Source organism: Panthera leo, chromosome E2 (assembly GCF_018350215.1).
Source record: "Panthera leo isolate Ple1 chromosome E2, P.leo_Ple1_pat1.1, whole genome shotgun sequence".
Classification (NCBI taxonomy): domain Eukaryota; kingdom Metazoa; phylum Chordata; class Mammalia; order Carnivora; family Felidae; genus Panthera; species Panthera leo.
Genome location: NC_056693.1, coordinates 9,248,042 through 9,263,330, shown reverse-complemented (window position 1 = coordinate 9,263,330; position 15,289 = coordinate 9,248,042). Strand labels below are relative to the sequence as shown.

General features: G+C 61.2%; 2 protein-coding genes across 2 annotated transcripts in view; both read left to right on the top strand.

Annotated features, from left to right (window-relative positions):
• GRIN2D (glutamate ionotropic receptor NMDA type subunit 2D) overlaps positions 1-6,318 on the top strand; it is a 33,581-nt gene extending 27,263 nt beyond the window's left edge. The window contains exons 10-12 of the mRNA XM_042920213.1: positions 3,992-4,179; positions 4,391-4,623; positions 4,816-6,318. Coding sequence (XP_042776147.1) covers positions 3,992-4,179; positions 4,391-4,623; positions 4,816-6,162 — 1,768 coding nt within the window. The 3' untranslated portion in view covers positions 6,163-6,318. The remainder of the gene's footprint in view (positions 1-3,991; positions 4,180-4,390; positions 4,624-4,815) is intronic.
• A 1,558-nt stretch (positions 6,319-7,876) lies between these two features.
• Positions 7,877-14,488, top strand: GRWD1 (glutamate rich WD repeat containing 1). The gene is made up of 7 exons (XM_042919943.1): positions 7,877-8,513; positions 8,720-8,837; positions 8,991-9,153; positions 11,126-11,339; positions 11,488-11,630; positions 12,213-12,410; positions 13,519-14,488. Exons 1-7 carry the CDS (start codon positions 8,327-8,329, stop codon positions 13,834-13,836), a joined length of 1,341 nt encoding a protein of 446 aa, XP_042775877.1. The 5' UTR covers positions 7,877-8,326; the 3' UTR covers positions 13,837-14,488.
• Positions 14,489-15,289: the final 801 nt, after the last annotated feature.

Below are 15,289 nucleotides of genomic sequence, written 5' to 3'. Positions count from 1 at the left end.
CTTTTTCTTTCTTTCTTTATTTTAACATTTATTTATTTTTGAGAGAGAGAGAGAGACAGAGCTTGAGTGGGGGAGGGGCAGAGAGAGAGAGAGACACAGAATCCGAAGCGGGCTCCAGGCTCCGAGCTGTCAGCACAGAGCCCGACGCGGGGCTCGAACCCACAGACCATGAGATCGTGACCTGAGCCGAAGTCGGACGCTCAACCAAGCTACCAGGTGCCCCGGAAACAAATTTTTAAACTTTAATTCCAATTTAAATTCAAATCGCCCTACCTGGCTAGCAGCTACCACCATGGACAGCACTAGAAAATTCCATCCCTACGGAGAGGCACAAGGGAATTGGCGGCCTCACATGGTTTTGGCTGGCTCACAAATGTGGGCCCACCCTACCACAGAGGGCACAGGGGCTCACAAGAAGAGAAAGGAAATGCACCCCTTAAAAAGAAATATAAAAGGGGCACCAGGGTGGCTCGGTCATTTGGGCGTCCGACTCTTGATCTTGGCTCAGGTCATGATCTCAGGGTTCATGGGTTCGAGCCCCACCTGGCACAGAGCCTGCTTGGGATTCTCTCCCTCCCTCTCTCTGCCCCTCCCCCCTCTAAATAAATAAATAAACTTAAAAAAGTAAATAAAACAAGAAACACAGCTTCTCCTCCCAGCCAGTTCTGGAAGCCCATTCTGTGAAGGATGTTCAATTCCTCACCCTCATGGGGGTGGGGGGGGGCAAAAAAAGGAAACCTCATGTCCCCTTTCCATACAGTAAGCATTATTTTTCATTCCCCTCCTATCAATTAAACTATGTGTCTACGCACACATATACATTGTTAACTACCAGCCTGAATTCATTCATTCAGCCACTCTGTTAAGCACCTGTTGTATGCCGGGTGCCGTTCCAGACCCTGTGGCTACAGCGGTGAACCGGACAGACAAGATCTGTTCCTTCACGGAACTTCAAGCCCAGTGGGAAGAGGGCGAACCATAAACTTAATAACCAAGAACATATCATAGTTACAAGGGGATACGTGCTATGGACAAAAACACTGCCGGGAGCGCGAGTTTCGGAGACCTAGGGAGGAGGCTACGGGCTGCAGTATTTAAGAAGGTGCTCAGACAGGTGTCTTTTGAGCCAACACTTGAAGGAAGTGAGGGGTGGAGCCAGGCGGCTATCTGGGAGAAGACTGTTCCAGCAGAGGGAACAGCCAGTGCAAAGATCCTGAGGCAGGAGTGTGCTGGAGTGGTCCAGGAACTTCCTGTTTGCTGCCATAGGTTCTTGTAATGCGAGGAGACCCCCGTTACTGAGTGAAGTGAGGAGACAGCGGAGGCTAGTGAGCTGAGAAGGCGCGGAAGCTGTGACTCAAATGTTAAGATCCCTCTGGCGACGGGGGGCAGGAATAAACAGGAAAGCAAAGAGATGCAGGGCTCCCCAGTGCCCTCTCTCAAAAATGAAGACACATTAAAATAAAATTTAAAAAAGACTGAGCGGGGCGCCTGGGTGGCTCAGTCGGTTAAGCGTCCGACTTCAGCTCAGGTCATGATCTCGCGGTGCATGAGTTCAAGCCCCGCGTCGGGCTCTGTGCTGATGGCTCAGAGCCTGGAGCCTGCTGTGGATTCTGTGTCTCCCTCTCTTTCTGCTCCTCCCCCCACTTGTGCTCTGTCTGTCTCTCAAAATAAATAAGCATTTAAAAAGAAACTTTATTTTTTTTTTAAACGACCGAGCAAAGGGGGCCCCTGGGTGGCTCAGTCAGTTAAGTGGCCGACTTCAGCTCAGGTCATGATCTTGCGTTTTGCGAGTTCAAGCCCCGAGTGGGGCTCCGCACTGACGTGTGGAGACTGCTTGGGATTCTCTCTCTCTCTCTCTGCCCCTCCCCTGCTCTCTCTCTCTCTAAATAAACTTAAAAAAAAAAAAAAAGACCAAGCAAAGGATTAAAAGTGAAGGCTCTTAGATCCTCTCTTCCTGAAAGCCTCTCACACCTCCCTGCCATTGGAAGCCTTGGTTTTTGACTCTGTCCACAATGCCTCCCAGGTCTCTCCTCCACCTCCTCCCACACCTCCCCCTTCCTCCCCGCAAGGACCCCTGGAGACCTTCCTTACATTTTACCCTAGTCCTCAAGCCCCTCCCTCCATCCCCCCTCTTCAGCCTGACTCTGGAAACCTACAGTTCTTTCTACTTAGACAGGGAGGCGATTCACCTTTCGCCCCCAAGGGCATTTTCCTAAACAAAGAGAAACCTAGAGGGAAATTACAGTTTGCCTACAAGGCAGTTGTGATATATATATCACAACATATATATATAAATATAAAGTCTCCAGATGTCAGCTGGGATCTCCCTGCCTGTTAGAATCCATATAAAACCCCATTTTCCAATCGTGGGATCTTGACTGCCCTCCCCCAGATTTCTGCTCTGTCTCCAGAGCTTCAAATTCTTTGCCTCCCCCCTCCCCCAAGTGTTTGCTTTGGCTGGAATCTGTTGGGGGGGGGGGGGATCTGCTGTCTGTCTCTCCACTTGGGGTCTGCGGACTAATTCTGCCCTTTTCTTTCATTTCTCTGCACGTACAGAGGCAGGTACACAAGGCATTGATGTGCTCATGTGTGAGGAGGTAGAGAGGGCTTTACCGGAGATTTGACTCGGCTGGTTAAGCATCAGACTCTTGGTTTCGGTTCAGGCCATGATCTTGTGGTTCAGGGGTCCGGCCCCGCAACGGGCTCCGTGCTGACAGCGCGGAGCCTGCTTGGGATTCTCTCTCTTTCCCTTTCTCTCTGCTCCTCCCACGCTCGCTCGCTCGCTCGCTCTCTCAAAATAAATCAACATTTCAAACACTTATTTTAAATAATAAATTAATATGGAAGGGCACCCGGGTGGCTCAGTCGGCTGAGCGTCAAGGCTCTTGACTTCAGTTCAGGTCGTGATCCCAGGGTCGTGGGATCGAGCCCCGAGTCCAGCTCGGCACGGAGCACAGAGCCTGCTTAAGAGTCTCTCTCTCTCCCTCTGGCCCTCTCCCCCGCGTGCACTCTCTCTCTCTCTCTCTCTCTCAAATAAATTTTAAAAAATTAACATGGAGTTATGCTCTCTATGGGCCTCTACGGCTCTTTTCTTTTTTTTCTTTTTTTCTTCACGGATACGCCCTGGACATCTCGATGTCAGATCATAGGCCTAGATCTTGTTTCATCGAATAGTGACACAGCCTGGACTTCTTTATCCACTCATCCGTGCGATCCACAAATATTTACAGCCCCTGTGGGTGTGCCAGGAACTGTGCTGAGTCACAGCTTGGAATGTGTCCCAGCTGGGGCTCGCAGTCTCCGAGGAGAGGCTGGGGTTCATTGGATAATCACAGAAGTACGCGGAGGGCGGCAGTTGCGAAGGAGGGGACGCGGGGCGCGTGCGCCATCGTGTATTCGTCCGTGAGGGGGAATTCTCTCTCCCTGCCTGTCTTCGTCTCAAGGTTTAGAAACTGGGGGCCTAGCGGGAGGAGGCAGGCCAAGTAAGTAAGGTGCCCGTCTGGGCCTGCGGTTCCCATCTGAGTAATGGAGATAAGTTTCCACCTCGCAGGAACGCTGAGAGCCTTGAACGTGGTATTACCGCCGATGGCACGGCGCCCGGCACGATACAAGCGATCGTTAGCGTTATTATGATTTGCAGGAGTCCCCTGTCTGAGCCTCAGCCCTCTGTAGAATGGAGGAGTATCCAGAACCTTCTCTGGAGGGCTGCGGTGAAGGCTGAACATAACGTTCTCCGGCACGTTCTTTGCACCAAGCCATCAACTTACCTTTGCGGCAACCGTGGAAGGGAGGTATTGATGTTGTCCCCACTTTGCAGCTCCAAACGGAGGCACCGAGAGGTGCGGTGGCTTGCTCTGGAGTTCACCACCAGTCAGGATGCGGGGCAGTTGGAGGCTATTAGGGGTGAGAGGGGGTTCCGGGAGGGCTGTGAGAGCATCTGGGTGGGACTGACCCTGCCTTTCATGCCCCCTGCCCCCCCCCCCCTCCCCAGGAAGCTGGACGCCTTCATCTATGATGCGGCTGTGCTCAACTACATGGCCCGCAAGGATGAAGGCTGCAAGCTGGTCACCATCGGCTCGGGCAAGGTCTTTGCCACGACGGGCTACGGCATCGCCCTGCACAAGGGCTCCCGCTGGAAGCGCCCGATCGACCTGGCTCTGTTGCAGTTCCTGGGGGACGGTGCGGCTGCGCACAGGGATGCCTCGGGGGTGGGGGTGGGGGTGGGGGTGGGGGCCAGAGCCCTGGGTCGCGGGCGCAGGAGGGGATGGGGATCAGGACACCAGGGTCTAAGGGAGGAGAGGGCCGGGCGCCTAGACTCCTGTATCAGAGAAGAGGGTCCGAGGAGGGTGCCCCTGGAAGTTGACCCCTGCCCCCTGCCCCCTTTCTCCAGACGAGATCGAGATGCTGGAGAGGCTGTGGCTCTCCGGGATCTGCCACAACGACAAAATCGAGGTGATGAGCAGTAAGCTGGACATCGACAACATGGCGGGGGTCTTCTACATGCTGCTGGTGGCCATGGGCCTGTCCCTGCTGGTCTTCGCCTGGGAGCACCTGGTGTACTGGCGCCTGCGGCATTGCCTGGGGCCCACCCACCGCATGGACTTCCTGCTGGCCTTCTCCAGGGTACGCGGGGACAGAGGCAGGCAGGGCTGCGGGGAGGCAGGCAGGGATGCCTCGCAGTGGGAGACACCTGGGTCGAGGTCCCGGCCGGGCGGGAGGGCTGGAGGGGAGGCGGGCGGTCCCGGGCGGCTCCCCGTCGCCCCCCCCCCCGCCCCCCCACTCGCTGACCCCGCTTCTCTCACGGCCCCCCCGCAGGGCATGTACAGCTGCTGCAGCGCGGAGGCCGCCCCGCCGCCGGCCAAGCCCCCGCCGCCGCCGCAGCCGCTGCCCAGCCCCGCGTACCCGGCGGCGCGGCCCGCGCCCGGCCCGGCGCCTTTCGTGCCCCGCGAGCGCGCGGCGGTGGACCGCTGGCGCCGCGCCAAAGGTGCCGGGCCTCCGGGGGGCGCGGGCCTGGCCGACGGCTTCCACCGCTACTACGGCCCCATCGAGCCGCAGGGCCTGGGCGTGGGCGAGGCGCGCGCGGCGCCCCGGGGCGCGGCGGGGCGCCCGCTGTCCCCGCCGGCCGCGCAGCCCCCGCAGAAGCCGCCGCCCTCCTACTTCGCCATCGTGCGCGACAAGGAGCCGGCCGAGCCCCCCTCCGGCGCCTTCCCCGGCTTCCCGTCGCCGCCCGCGCCCCCCGCCTCCGCCGCCGCCGCCGCCGCCGCCGCCGCCGCCGTCGGGCCGCCGCTGTGCCGCCTGGCCTACGAGGACGAGAGCCCGCCGGCGCCCGCGCGCTGGCCGCGCTCCGACCCCGAGAGCCAGCCCCTGCTGGGGCCCGGCGCGGGCGGCGCGGGGGGCGCGGGGGGCGCGGGCGGCGGGGCCCAGGCCGCGCCACCCCCGTGCCGCGCCGCGCCGCCCCCCTGCCCCTACCTGGACCTCGAGCCGTCGCCGTCGGACTCGGAGGACTCGGAGAGCCTGGGCGGCGCGTCGCTGGGCGGCCTGGAGCCCTGGTGGTTCGCCGACTTCCCCTACCCGTACGCCGAGCGCCTCGGGCCGCCGCCCGGCCGCTACTGGTCGGTCGACAAGCTCGGGGGCTGGCGCGCCGGCAGCTGGGACTACCTGCCCCCGCGCAGCGGTCCAGCCGCCTGGCACTGCCGTCACTGCGCCAGCCTGGAGCTGCTGCCGCCGCCGCGCCATCTGAGCTGCTCGCACGACGGCCTGGACGGCGGCTGGTGGGCGCCGCCGCCCCCGCCCTGGGCCGCCGGACCCCCGCCCCGGCGCCGGGCCCGCTGCGGGTGTCCGCGGCCGCACCCTCACCGCCCGCGGGCCTCGCACCGCGCGCCCGCCGCCGCCCCGCACCACCACCGGCACCGGCGCGCCGCGGGGGGCTGGGACCTCCCGCCGCCGGCGCCCACCTCGCGCTCGCTCGAGGACCTCAGCTCGTGTCCCCGCGCCGCCCCCGCGCGCAGGCTCACCGGGCCCTCCCGCCACGCGCGCCGCTGCCCGCACGCCGCGCACTGGGGGCCGCCGCTGCCCGCCGCGCCCCACCGGAGACACCGGGGCGGGGACCTGGGTACCCGCAGGGGCTCGGCGCACTTCTCCAGCCTCGAGTCCGAGGTATGACGCGGCCGGGGGGCCCCCGGCGCCCCCTCGGTCAGCGCAGGCCACGGCCCGAGGGGGCGCGCGCAACAGACAGGACCCGCGTGGGTTGGGAAGGAAAAGTTGGACCTGGCCGGACCCCGCCTGGAGCAGCGTCCTGCGCCCCGTCGCTTTGGGGGCACCAAGAGCCGGAAGGGATTTGGCCCCCCCCTCCCCCAAATCTCACCCAGCCTGAAAGGGAGGGGGTGGGGGTCTCGGAGCCCACTGGAGGTTTGTTTTTGTTTTGTTTTGTTTTTAAACCCGACAAGGGCTTTTTAACGTCACCAGATGGGGCGGGAGGTGGGGGAGGGGGTGGGGACACGCCGCGCCCGCGCCCCACCCCCACGCCCGGGGCCGTGGCCCCCACATCACTGTGCAGCTCCCCGGCCCCGGCCACGCCTCCGGGGAAGCCCGTTTTTAACCTTTCATCCATTGGGACTCAAAACTGTGAGACGCGTTCGCCAAACTGTGACCCCAGACCTTGGCCCCGCCACACAGAAATCCCTGACCCCAGACTGTGACTTCCGACCCCTAAAAATGGTCATCCGACCCCAGACTGTGACCCCTGACCCCAAACTGTGACCCGAATCCCAGACTGTGCCCCGACCAGACTGTGACCCTTGACGTCATACCGTGACACACCCTCCTCCTTTCCCCACCCTAGGTCGCTTTTCCCAATTTTGACCTCGGACACTCCCAACGGAAGCCCCGCCTCCCCCTGTCCCAGCGTTGATCCCAACAAACACCGGGCCAAACCCTCCCACCCTGTCGCACCTCACTACCGGCCCCACGTGCCACCAACCACATCCTCTCCAACTCCAGCCCTTATCTGTGACCCTCCCAACGAAAACCCAGCAGACACCCCCTCCCCTCCCCCCCCCCGCCTCCCCCCCCCCCCCCAAGCCTCCTTTTCCTAGATCTCCAGCCGGGTCTGGAGCTGGGTTGTGGAGGAGACGGTCTGGGAATCCACACCCACCACCAACCTCCCCTCCCACTCTCCTGTTACACATTGCAGTGTTTGGAATAAACCATGTTTTTATGCCTCCTCAGTCCAAGTGTGAGCTCCGTGTTTGTCTCAGCCCCCCTCAAACTTCCCTGGAGGAAACAGAAACCGAGAAAAGTCCCACAGAGGAAGAGAGGGCGGAAAGAAAATTGTATTCAGAACACAGACCCTGGAAGGAGATGGGAGACAAAGACCCAGAAAGGGGCTGTGAGAATAGATCCTAAGAAGAAGACTGAGATGGTGCGAGGGAGGACAGAGACCCAGAGAGAAGGCGGGACAGAGAACTCCAGAAAGATCCAGGATCAAAACACTCTAGGATTAAGTCTAGGGTCCCATTCCTATGGCCACAGACAAGGCCTCTTGCTTGATTCTTAATATCCTGTTCTTGCAAGCGAGGAGTCTAGTATATCCCAGCCAATCCACCTATCTCGAATGCCGTGAATCTCACCAATGAGAATCGATTTCTAACATTTCATTGCCGATGAGGGATAAAGAGAGCCAAAGCGCTTGTAACGGCGGTCTCCAGAGGGCTGACTTTCTGATTAAGTGCTCGCTGACCATAGCTGCAACGTGAACGCCTGGTTAGGCAATTGACTGCCCCAAGAGGGTAGATTCAACCGACTGACTTACACATAATATCATCCTGTCTACACTAAAGCAGTTTGAAGTGAATTAAAGCCATCATAACAAGGAGGGGAGAGGAACCCGGCTTTATGGGTCCTCAGGGAGCAAAAGCCCAGTCTTCTTGCCAGTGAGAACTCTTATTTGCATACATGAATAATATAGCGGAAAGGAAGCAATGGGAGTCCAAGGTGGAAGATGGGAGTCGGGGCTCAGGACTCCTCCACTAGATGGAGAAAACTGGCTTCGTACAGAACTACAACTCCCAGGAGGCCTTGCCGCCGCTCCGCAGAAAAGCGCCGCAAAGTCACGCGAAGGGTGTACTTTCTCCGAATCCGCAAGCCTCGGTCGCTAGGCTAGGACTCCTTTGCCTTAGTTCTCCTTCACCCTCTCCCCGCCGTCCTCTCTAATTGGTGAGCTCGGAGGTTTCCAAGGCAACCGTGCAGCCGAGCGGATCTCAGAAGAAGGCAACCGCAACCCGGAAGTGACGTCCTCCCTGCGCGCCGGCGGTGAGAGGCATCGAAGATGGCGGCGCGCAAGGGGAGGCGGCGCACGTGTGGGACCGGGGAACCCATGGAGGCCGAGTCCAGCGACGCAAGGACCGAAGGCCCGGCCCAGGTCTACTTGCCCGGCCGGGGACCGCCGCTCCGCGAAGGAGAGGAGCTGGTCATGGACGAGGAGGCTTACGTGCTGTACCACCGAGCGCAGACTGGTAGGGCCGGGCACCAGGACTCCTGGGTCCTGAGGAGGAAGGGGACTGGAATCCTGACTCCCGAGCGGGTCTGGTCCGGAGTCTTTAACTTACGAGGCACTCTGAGAGAGAAGACTGGGCTCTAAGACGGATGAAAACTTCACACGCGAGGGGGGGCTGAGATCTCTGTCCCGTTCTAATTTTGCGACCTCTCTTTTTATCCCGAGGCGCCCCCTGTCTTAGCTTCGACATAGTCCGGGATCATCTGGGAGACAGCCGGACAGAGCTTCCTCTTACCCTTTACCTGTGCGCTGGGACCCAGGCGGAGAGCGCCCAGAGCAACAGGTGAGTGAAATCTGAGGTGTTCCTAGGACCAGGAGTCTGAACCCCCAGCTCCCTCTTCCCCAGGACCTAGAAATCGAGGTTTCCAGCTTCTCTCCTCCTTCCCTCTGAGTATCCTGGCATCCCGTGCCTCACTCACCCCACGCTTTCCCCCAGACTGATGATGCTTCGGATGCATAATCTGCATGGGACAAAACCCCCGCCATCGGAGGGCAGCGATGAGGAGGAGGAGGAGGAGGATGAAGAGGAGGAAGAGGAGCGGAAGCCTCAGCTGGAGCTGGCTATGGTGCCCCACTATGGCGGCATCAACCGAGTCCGGGTAGATACAGACCCAGGAGCCTGCTCTACATTGTCTGACCTCCAACCCCAACCCCCTTGTCTATGCCTTCCAGCTTTTAGGAAAGTATCTGGCACGTACCTTTATATGCATTGGCTTATGTACGTCTTACCTGCCGTCGTTATTGTCGCTATGTGCTAGAAGCAACACGGGGCGAGTTTTTATGTTCTTTCCTCTTCTGTAAAATGGCGAAGGTTACAAAGCTGGCCTGATGGAGCTGACGTGAGGGTAAAATGGAACAGCGTACGGTTATTTCAGGTGCCCAGAGACAGCACCTGGGTGTAGTGTGACACATGTTTTGTGTTATTGCTCAGGAAATGTCCTGGGCTGTGGGGCCGCTTTCGTGCTGCTGAGTTCTGGCACCTTGCGATCGCGCTGCTGTGTGAATTACACGAGACGATGTATGAACGGCACTCAGGGCAGTGCTTGGCCCACAGCCCTTGCTGTGGGTCCCCATTATATTATTACCATGTTTTAGGCATTGTTCTATGCCCTGGGGATTTCACGGAGCAAAAGTTCTCTGGCTTCATGAAACGTAATGCTAGCAGGGGAAGGGAACAAGAAAAAGCTAAGTAAATGTGCAGTGCGTCCTCATAGAGAAGAGGAAAAGCAAGGTAAGGGAATTAGGACGTTTCTAGAGTGGGTTTGCTGTTTTAAATAGTGCGGTCAGGGTCAGGGAAGTATTTGTGATAAGGTGCCATTTGAATAGAGACTCACAGGAAGTGAGGGAGCGAACCAAAGATCTCTGTCGGGAAAGGGTTTGTAGGCAGAGGAAACACAGGTGCAAAGGCCCTGGGGCAAACGTGGCACGTTTGAGGAATTGCGAGGGAAATCGGGGAGACCAATGCAGCTGCCAGAGCAAATGGACGAGAGGGAGAGTGACAGCATGTAGGGGGTTGACACAGAGGAGGTGATGGGTTGTGGAGGGCTTGTAGGCCTTACCTGTTAGGGTAAGGACTTGGCTTTACTTGGGGAGAAATCGGGAGCCACGGGAGGGTTTAGAGCGGAGGACAGTTGGGATCTGACTTGTGTTTTAAAGAGATCCCCCTGAGTGCTGTGTGGAGAATAGACCGCACGGAGGCAAGGGCAGAAGTGTAGTCCCACGGGGAGGCCATCACGCAGGGGGAAGGATGACAGGAGTAGCCAGGAGTGATGACAGTAGAGGTAGTGAGAAGGGCTTGGAAGTGATGTGGGTTTTGAGTGTAGCTAGCACGGGGTGGCCGTGAGGACAAGTCAGTGAGTCCTACAGTTCGGGGCCTGAGATGGGGAGCCCCGGGGAGGAGGAGCTTGTAGGCGGCGATTAGGAGCTTGGCTTTGGCCGCGTGAAGTTTGAACGGTCGGTGTCCATAGGAGTCTGCAGTCCAGAGAGGTCAGGGCTTGGGGCTACTGGAAACCTTGAGGCTGGACGGGATCTCCTAGCGAGCAGACAGAGGCAAAGAGACCCAAGGACTGAGGCCTGGGACCCACCGACATTTACCAAGTTACAAAGACCGGTAGTCTGGGGCGCCCGGGTGGCTCAGTCGGTAGAGCATCCCAACTCTTGATTTCGGCTCAGGTCATGATCCCAGGGTCGTGGGATTCTCTCCCTCCCTCTGCCCCTCTCCCCTGCTTACGCTCTTTCTCTCTCTCAAAAAACAAAAACAAAACAAACAAAAAAAAACGGGGTACCCTGAACACCCTTTCAGGGGTTGCCGGGGCCTCTGGAAGGAGTTTGCGGCCTCACCATCACTGCTGCCCAGCGTGGGCAGTTGTCCCAGGTACCAAGCCGGTCCTGCAGGCTGTCGTTTTCTTCCCTGCAAAGGTTCCTGGGAGCCAGGCTCCCAGCTGTGGGAGGACGGGGGTCCTGAGGACCTGCAGGTCCGTTTCTCAGGGATGCCAGGAGCTGTGGTCACCACCACCCTGAGCCTCCCGTCCCTCCTGCCTCCCTTTCCCTTCTCCTCCCCGCCCCTCCCAGGTGTCCTGGCTGGGCGACGAGCCGGTGGCCGCTCTATGGTCAGAGAAGGGCCAGGTGGAGGTGTTTGCACTGCGGCGGCTCCTGCAGGTGGTAGATGACCCACAGGCCCTGGCGACCTTCCTCCGGGACGAGCAGGCCCGGGTGAAGCCCATCTTTGCCTTCGCTGGCCACATGGGAGAGGGCTTTGCGCTGGACTGGTCCCCCCGTGTGTCTGGTGGGTGTCCCTGGGGTGCAGGGAATCGGCCCTGGGTGGGGCAGGGGTGGGAGGGCGGGGGGGGGGGTCTGTAGGAAGGGGTGGGTGCTGAGACTGTCGGGAGAAGAGGGGGCGCGGGGCCAGCTGGTTTCCTGACTCCTGTCTCCAGGGCGCCTGCTGACTGGTGACTGTCAGAAGAACATCCACCTCTGGACGCCTGTGGATGGCGGCTCCTGGCACGTGGACCAGCGGCCATTCGTGGGCCACACGCGCTCTGTGGAGGACCTTCAGTGGTCCCCAACTGAGGACACGGTGAGGGCGGGCTGGGGGTCTGACTCCTGGGTCTTGCAAGAGCGGGGGACTGGGGCTAGATCCTAATGGGGCGGGGGGAGAACACAGAAAAAGAGGGCAGGGGCGCCCGGGGCGTGGGGGGGGGGGGGCTCAGTTGGCTGAGCGTCCGGCTTCGGCTCAGGTCCTGATCTCACGGTTCGTGGGTTCGAGCCCCGTGTTGGGCTTGCTGCTGTCAGCGCCGAGCCTGCTTCGGATCCTCTGTCTCCCCCCCCCACCCCACCCCATGCCCCTGCCCTGCTGGCTCACTCGCAAGTGCGTGTGCTCTCCCTCTCTCCCTCTCTCCCTCTCTCCCTCTCTCCCTCTCTCCCTCTCTCCCTCTCTCCCTCTCTCCCTCTCTCCCTCTCCCCCTCTCCCCCTCTCCGTCTCTCCGTCTCTCCGTCTCTCTCTCCCTCTCTCCCTCTCTGTCTCTCCGTCTCTCCGTCTCTCCCTCTCTCTCAAAAACAAACTTCTAAAAATAAAATAAGGGTAGCCCACCACGCGTCCCCTGGTCTCCAGAGTGGGGTGGCAGGCACACCAGGGTCACTCAGACCCCGCCCTGTCCAGGTGTTCGCCTCCTGCTCAGCGGACGCCTCCATTCGCATCTGGGACATCCGGGCCGCCCCCGGCAAGGCCTGCATGCTCACCACCGCCACCGCCCACGACGGGGACGTCAACGTCATCAGCTGGGGCCGCCGGGAGCCCTTCCTGCTTAGCGGCGGGGACGACGGCGCCCTCAAGATCTGGGACCTGCGGCAGTTCAAGGTATCTCCCCAGCTGGACGTCTGGGGCTGGAGGAGCCCCTGCTCCCGGCAGCCGCTGGGATTTGCAGGCTTCTTCCCTCGGACGGTTGTCTGCGCCAGAGCCGGGACGGCCTGTCGAGGTGGGGTGCAGATGAGGAAACGGGCCCGGGGGGGAAGGCTGTGGCTGGCGTGGGGTCGCTCGTTCCGCCGGCTGGAGAGGTGACGGGGGACGGAAGGGGCCGGGCGGCCGCAGAGGCCGCGATTCCCATCTACCTGCCTGGGGCGCAGCGCGGTGGGCCGTGTGGCTCGGGACTCCAGATCCGCGAGGAGTTGTAGACTCGTTGTTAGTGGGTTCTGTGGAATCCACTGAGAACGGGAGCCCAGATCGATCGTTACGGGGGAGGAAACTGAGGTACAGAAAGGACGGGAGCGGATAGGACATTACCCCCGGCCGAGGATTGGCTTCGTAGAGCCGAGAGGGGTTCTGGGCAGGAGAAACTGTCTCCGGCTTCCCTGTGGACGGAGCCGGCACTTGGCGTGGCCCTGTGCCTGCCCGGGACCACCGGGACGGAGTCTTTGTTCCCCTCCTGTAGAGCCAGCCCTGAGGAAGCTTCTAGAAGCGGGCTCCGGCCCCCAAGGAGAGTGCGTGGCCAAGTTGATTGGCCACTGGGACTTCGGAACCACTTCTCCGATTTAGAATTCCCTTTGCTTTAGCCTACCGCACAAGTGCCGTTTTTCTTTTCATCGGCTGCCTCCGGAGCCTGGGAGCCATGCTTCCGCCGCCCCCTTTAAGGCCTTCGTAGAATCAGCAGGGGGAGCGCTTTGAGAAGCCTCCTCTTTTATAGGAAGGGAAACTGAGGCATGCCCCGGGAGGACCGAGGCCGGGGATCTTGTGGCCTGGAGCTCGGAGGGGGTTCTTGGCAGGGGAAACCACAGCTCCCGGCAGCCCCGGAGACACTACGTCTTTATGACCGGTTCTGCTTTGCCCTGTGTCCCTTTCGGGGAATCTGGGAGTCCAGGGGAGGAGCCCGGGTGCACCCCTCCGGCGGGAGAGCGGTGAGGGCTCGGCCTGGGTCGCCCTGGGAGTCAGGCCGAGGTGCTCAGAGCCCCCGACTCCCTTCTTCCCGTAGTCCGGCTCCCCAGTGGCCACCTTCAAGCAGCACGTGGCCCCCGTGACCTCTGTCGAGTGGCACCCCCAGGACAGCGGGGTCTTTGCGGCCTCGGGCGCGGACCACCAGATCACGCAGTGGGACCTGGCCGTGGAACGGGACCCCGAGGCCGGCGACGCGGAGACGGACCCCGCGCTGGCGGACCTTCCCCAGCAGCTCCTGTTCGTGCACCAGGGCGAGACCGACCCAAAGGAGCTGCACTGGCACCCACAGTGCCCCGGGGTCCTGGTCAGCACCGCCCTGTCGGGCTTCACCGTCTTCCGCACCATCAGCGTCTGAGGAGGCCCGCCGTGCCTTCGCCTGGGGACTGGGGTCCAAGTCGGTTCCGCCGGAAGGGACGCGTTCGGATCGGTGCGCCAGCCCTCCTCCGAGAGAAGGACCCGGTTGGGCCCGTTAGCTGCCATGATGGATTCCGTTTGACTCGCTGTTCTTGGGGAGGACTCGCTTTGGTCCCGTGACCCCTCTCGCCAAAGGCTGTGCTTTGACCCGTGACTCTCAGAATAACCGCTTGGTTTGCCGCGGTGACCCTTGGGGCAAAAGACTCGGTTTTGACGGGTGACCCCTCCCGCCGGAAGACTTGGCTTCGCCCCGTGACCCCCTCCGCCCCCCACCTGTCGGAGGACTCTGGCCTGTTGCCCAGGTGAGCCTGGTGTGGCCTCCTGTTGCTGTGGACGCTGTAAGCCGCGGACCCGGTCTCGGCCGCGGGCCTCCCCCGGGGGAGCTCGGGCACTTTACGATGGGTGGGCCACATCTGAGGGGTGGGTTCCTCTAGCAGAATCCGGTCTGGCTCTTTGTTTTCCTGCCATCAGAGTTCGGCCAGGACGTCCCAGCAGGGGACTGTGTGGGTCCTCCCTCCCTCCTGCATCCAAGGCGGGGCGCTATGCAGGAAGGAAGGTCAGGGGCTCCTGAGGCAATAAAGGACCAGAATGAGGCTCATCCTGCTGGCTCCTCCCTACGAAGAAGCTGGAGGAGGAGGCGGGAATCCGGCACCCAGCTGTCCGGAGGCCACCGCGCTGGGAGAGGCCACTGGGAATCCCCGCTTCGGGTCTCTTAGCCCATCGGGTGCCGTTCGGACCTGCCTGCCCCCAGTCTGATTCCGTGTGGAACTCGGTCCGGGTCTCAGGGGGGGCTCTCTCCCCTGCGTCCCCCAACTTCTTAAGGCTTCATCTCCAGGAGCCCCCCTTCATCTCTGTCCTGCCCCCGCTGGTCCCTCATCTGTGTCCCCATCTCCCCGTGTCTCCCCGCCCCCTCCCCCTTCTGTGTCTGCCACCGCGTCTCCTCTCCAGCCTGCTTGGGCTGCGGCCCAGGCGCCCTGCCTGGCCGTCCTCCCTGGCTCCCCCTCTGCGGCTCTGAGCTGGCCCCACCCCCTGCCCCCCCTCGGCCGGGCCTCTGATCCGCCTGTAGACACAGAGGTCGGGCGCCCGGCACGAGGCCCCTGGGGCCCAGGACGCACCGCTGCCCCTCAGCACCCACAGAGGTCTCCCCACGGCCCTGGCAGAGGATCCCCCGGCGGAGGGCATGGGGGTGGGCTGCCCCACCAGGTACGTGCCTCGGCGCAGAGGCCCCGGGCTGAGACCATCCCACCTCCCCACCCCTCCTTGCCCGGGCCCTTCCGCCCCACGTTCCTCGTCCTCGCTGTTCCCCCGGGAAGGTCCTGCCTCACCCTCGGTGACCGATTCCAGCCCCGGAACGACCTCTCCCCCACCACCCCACTCCCAGTTCGGCGCCTCCG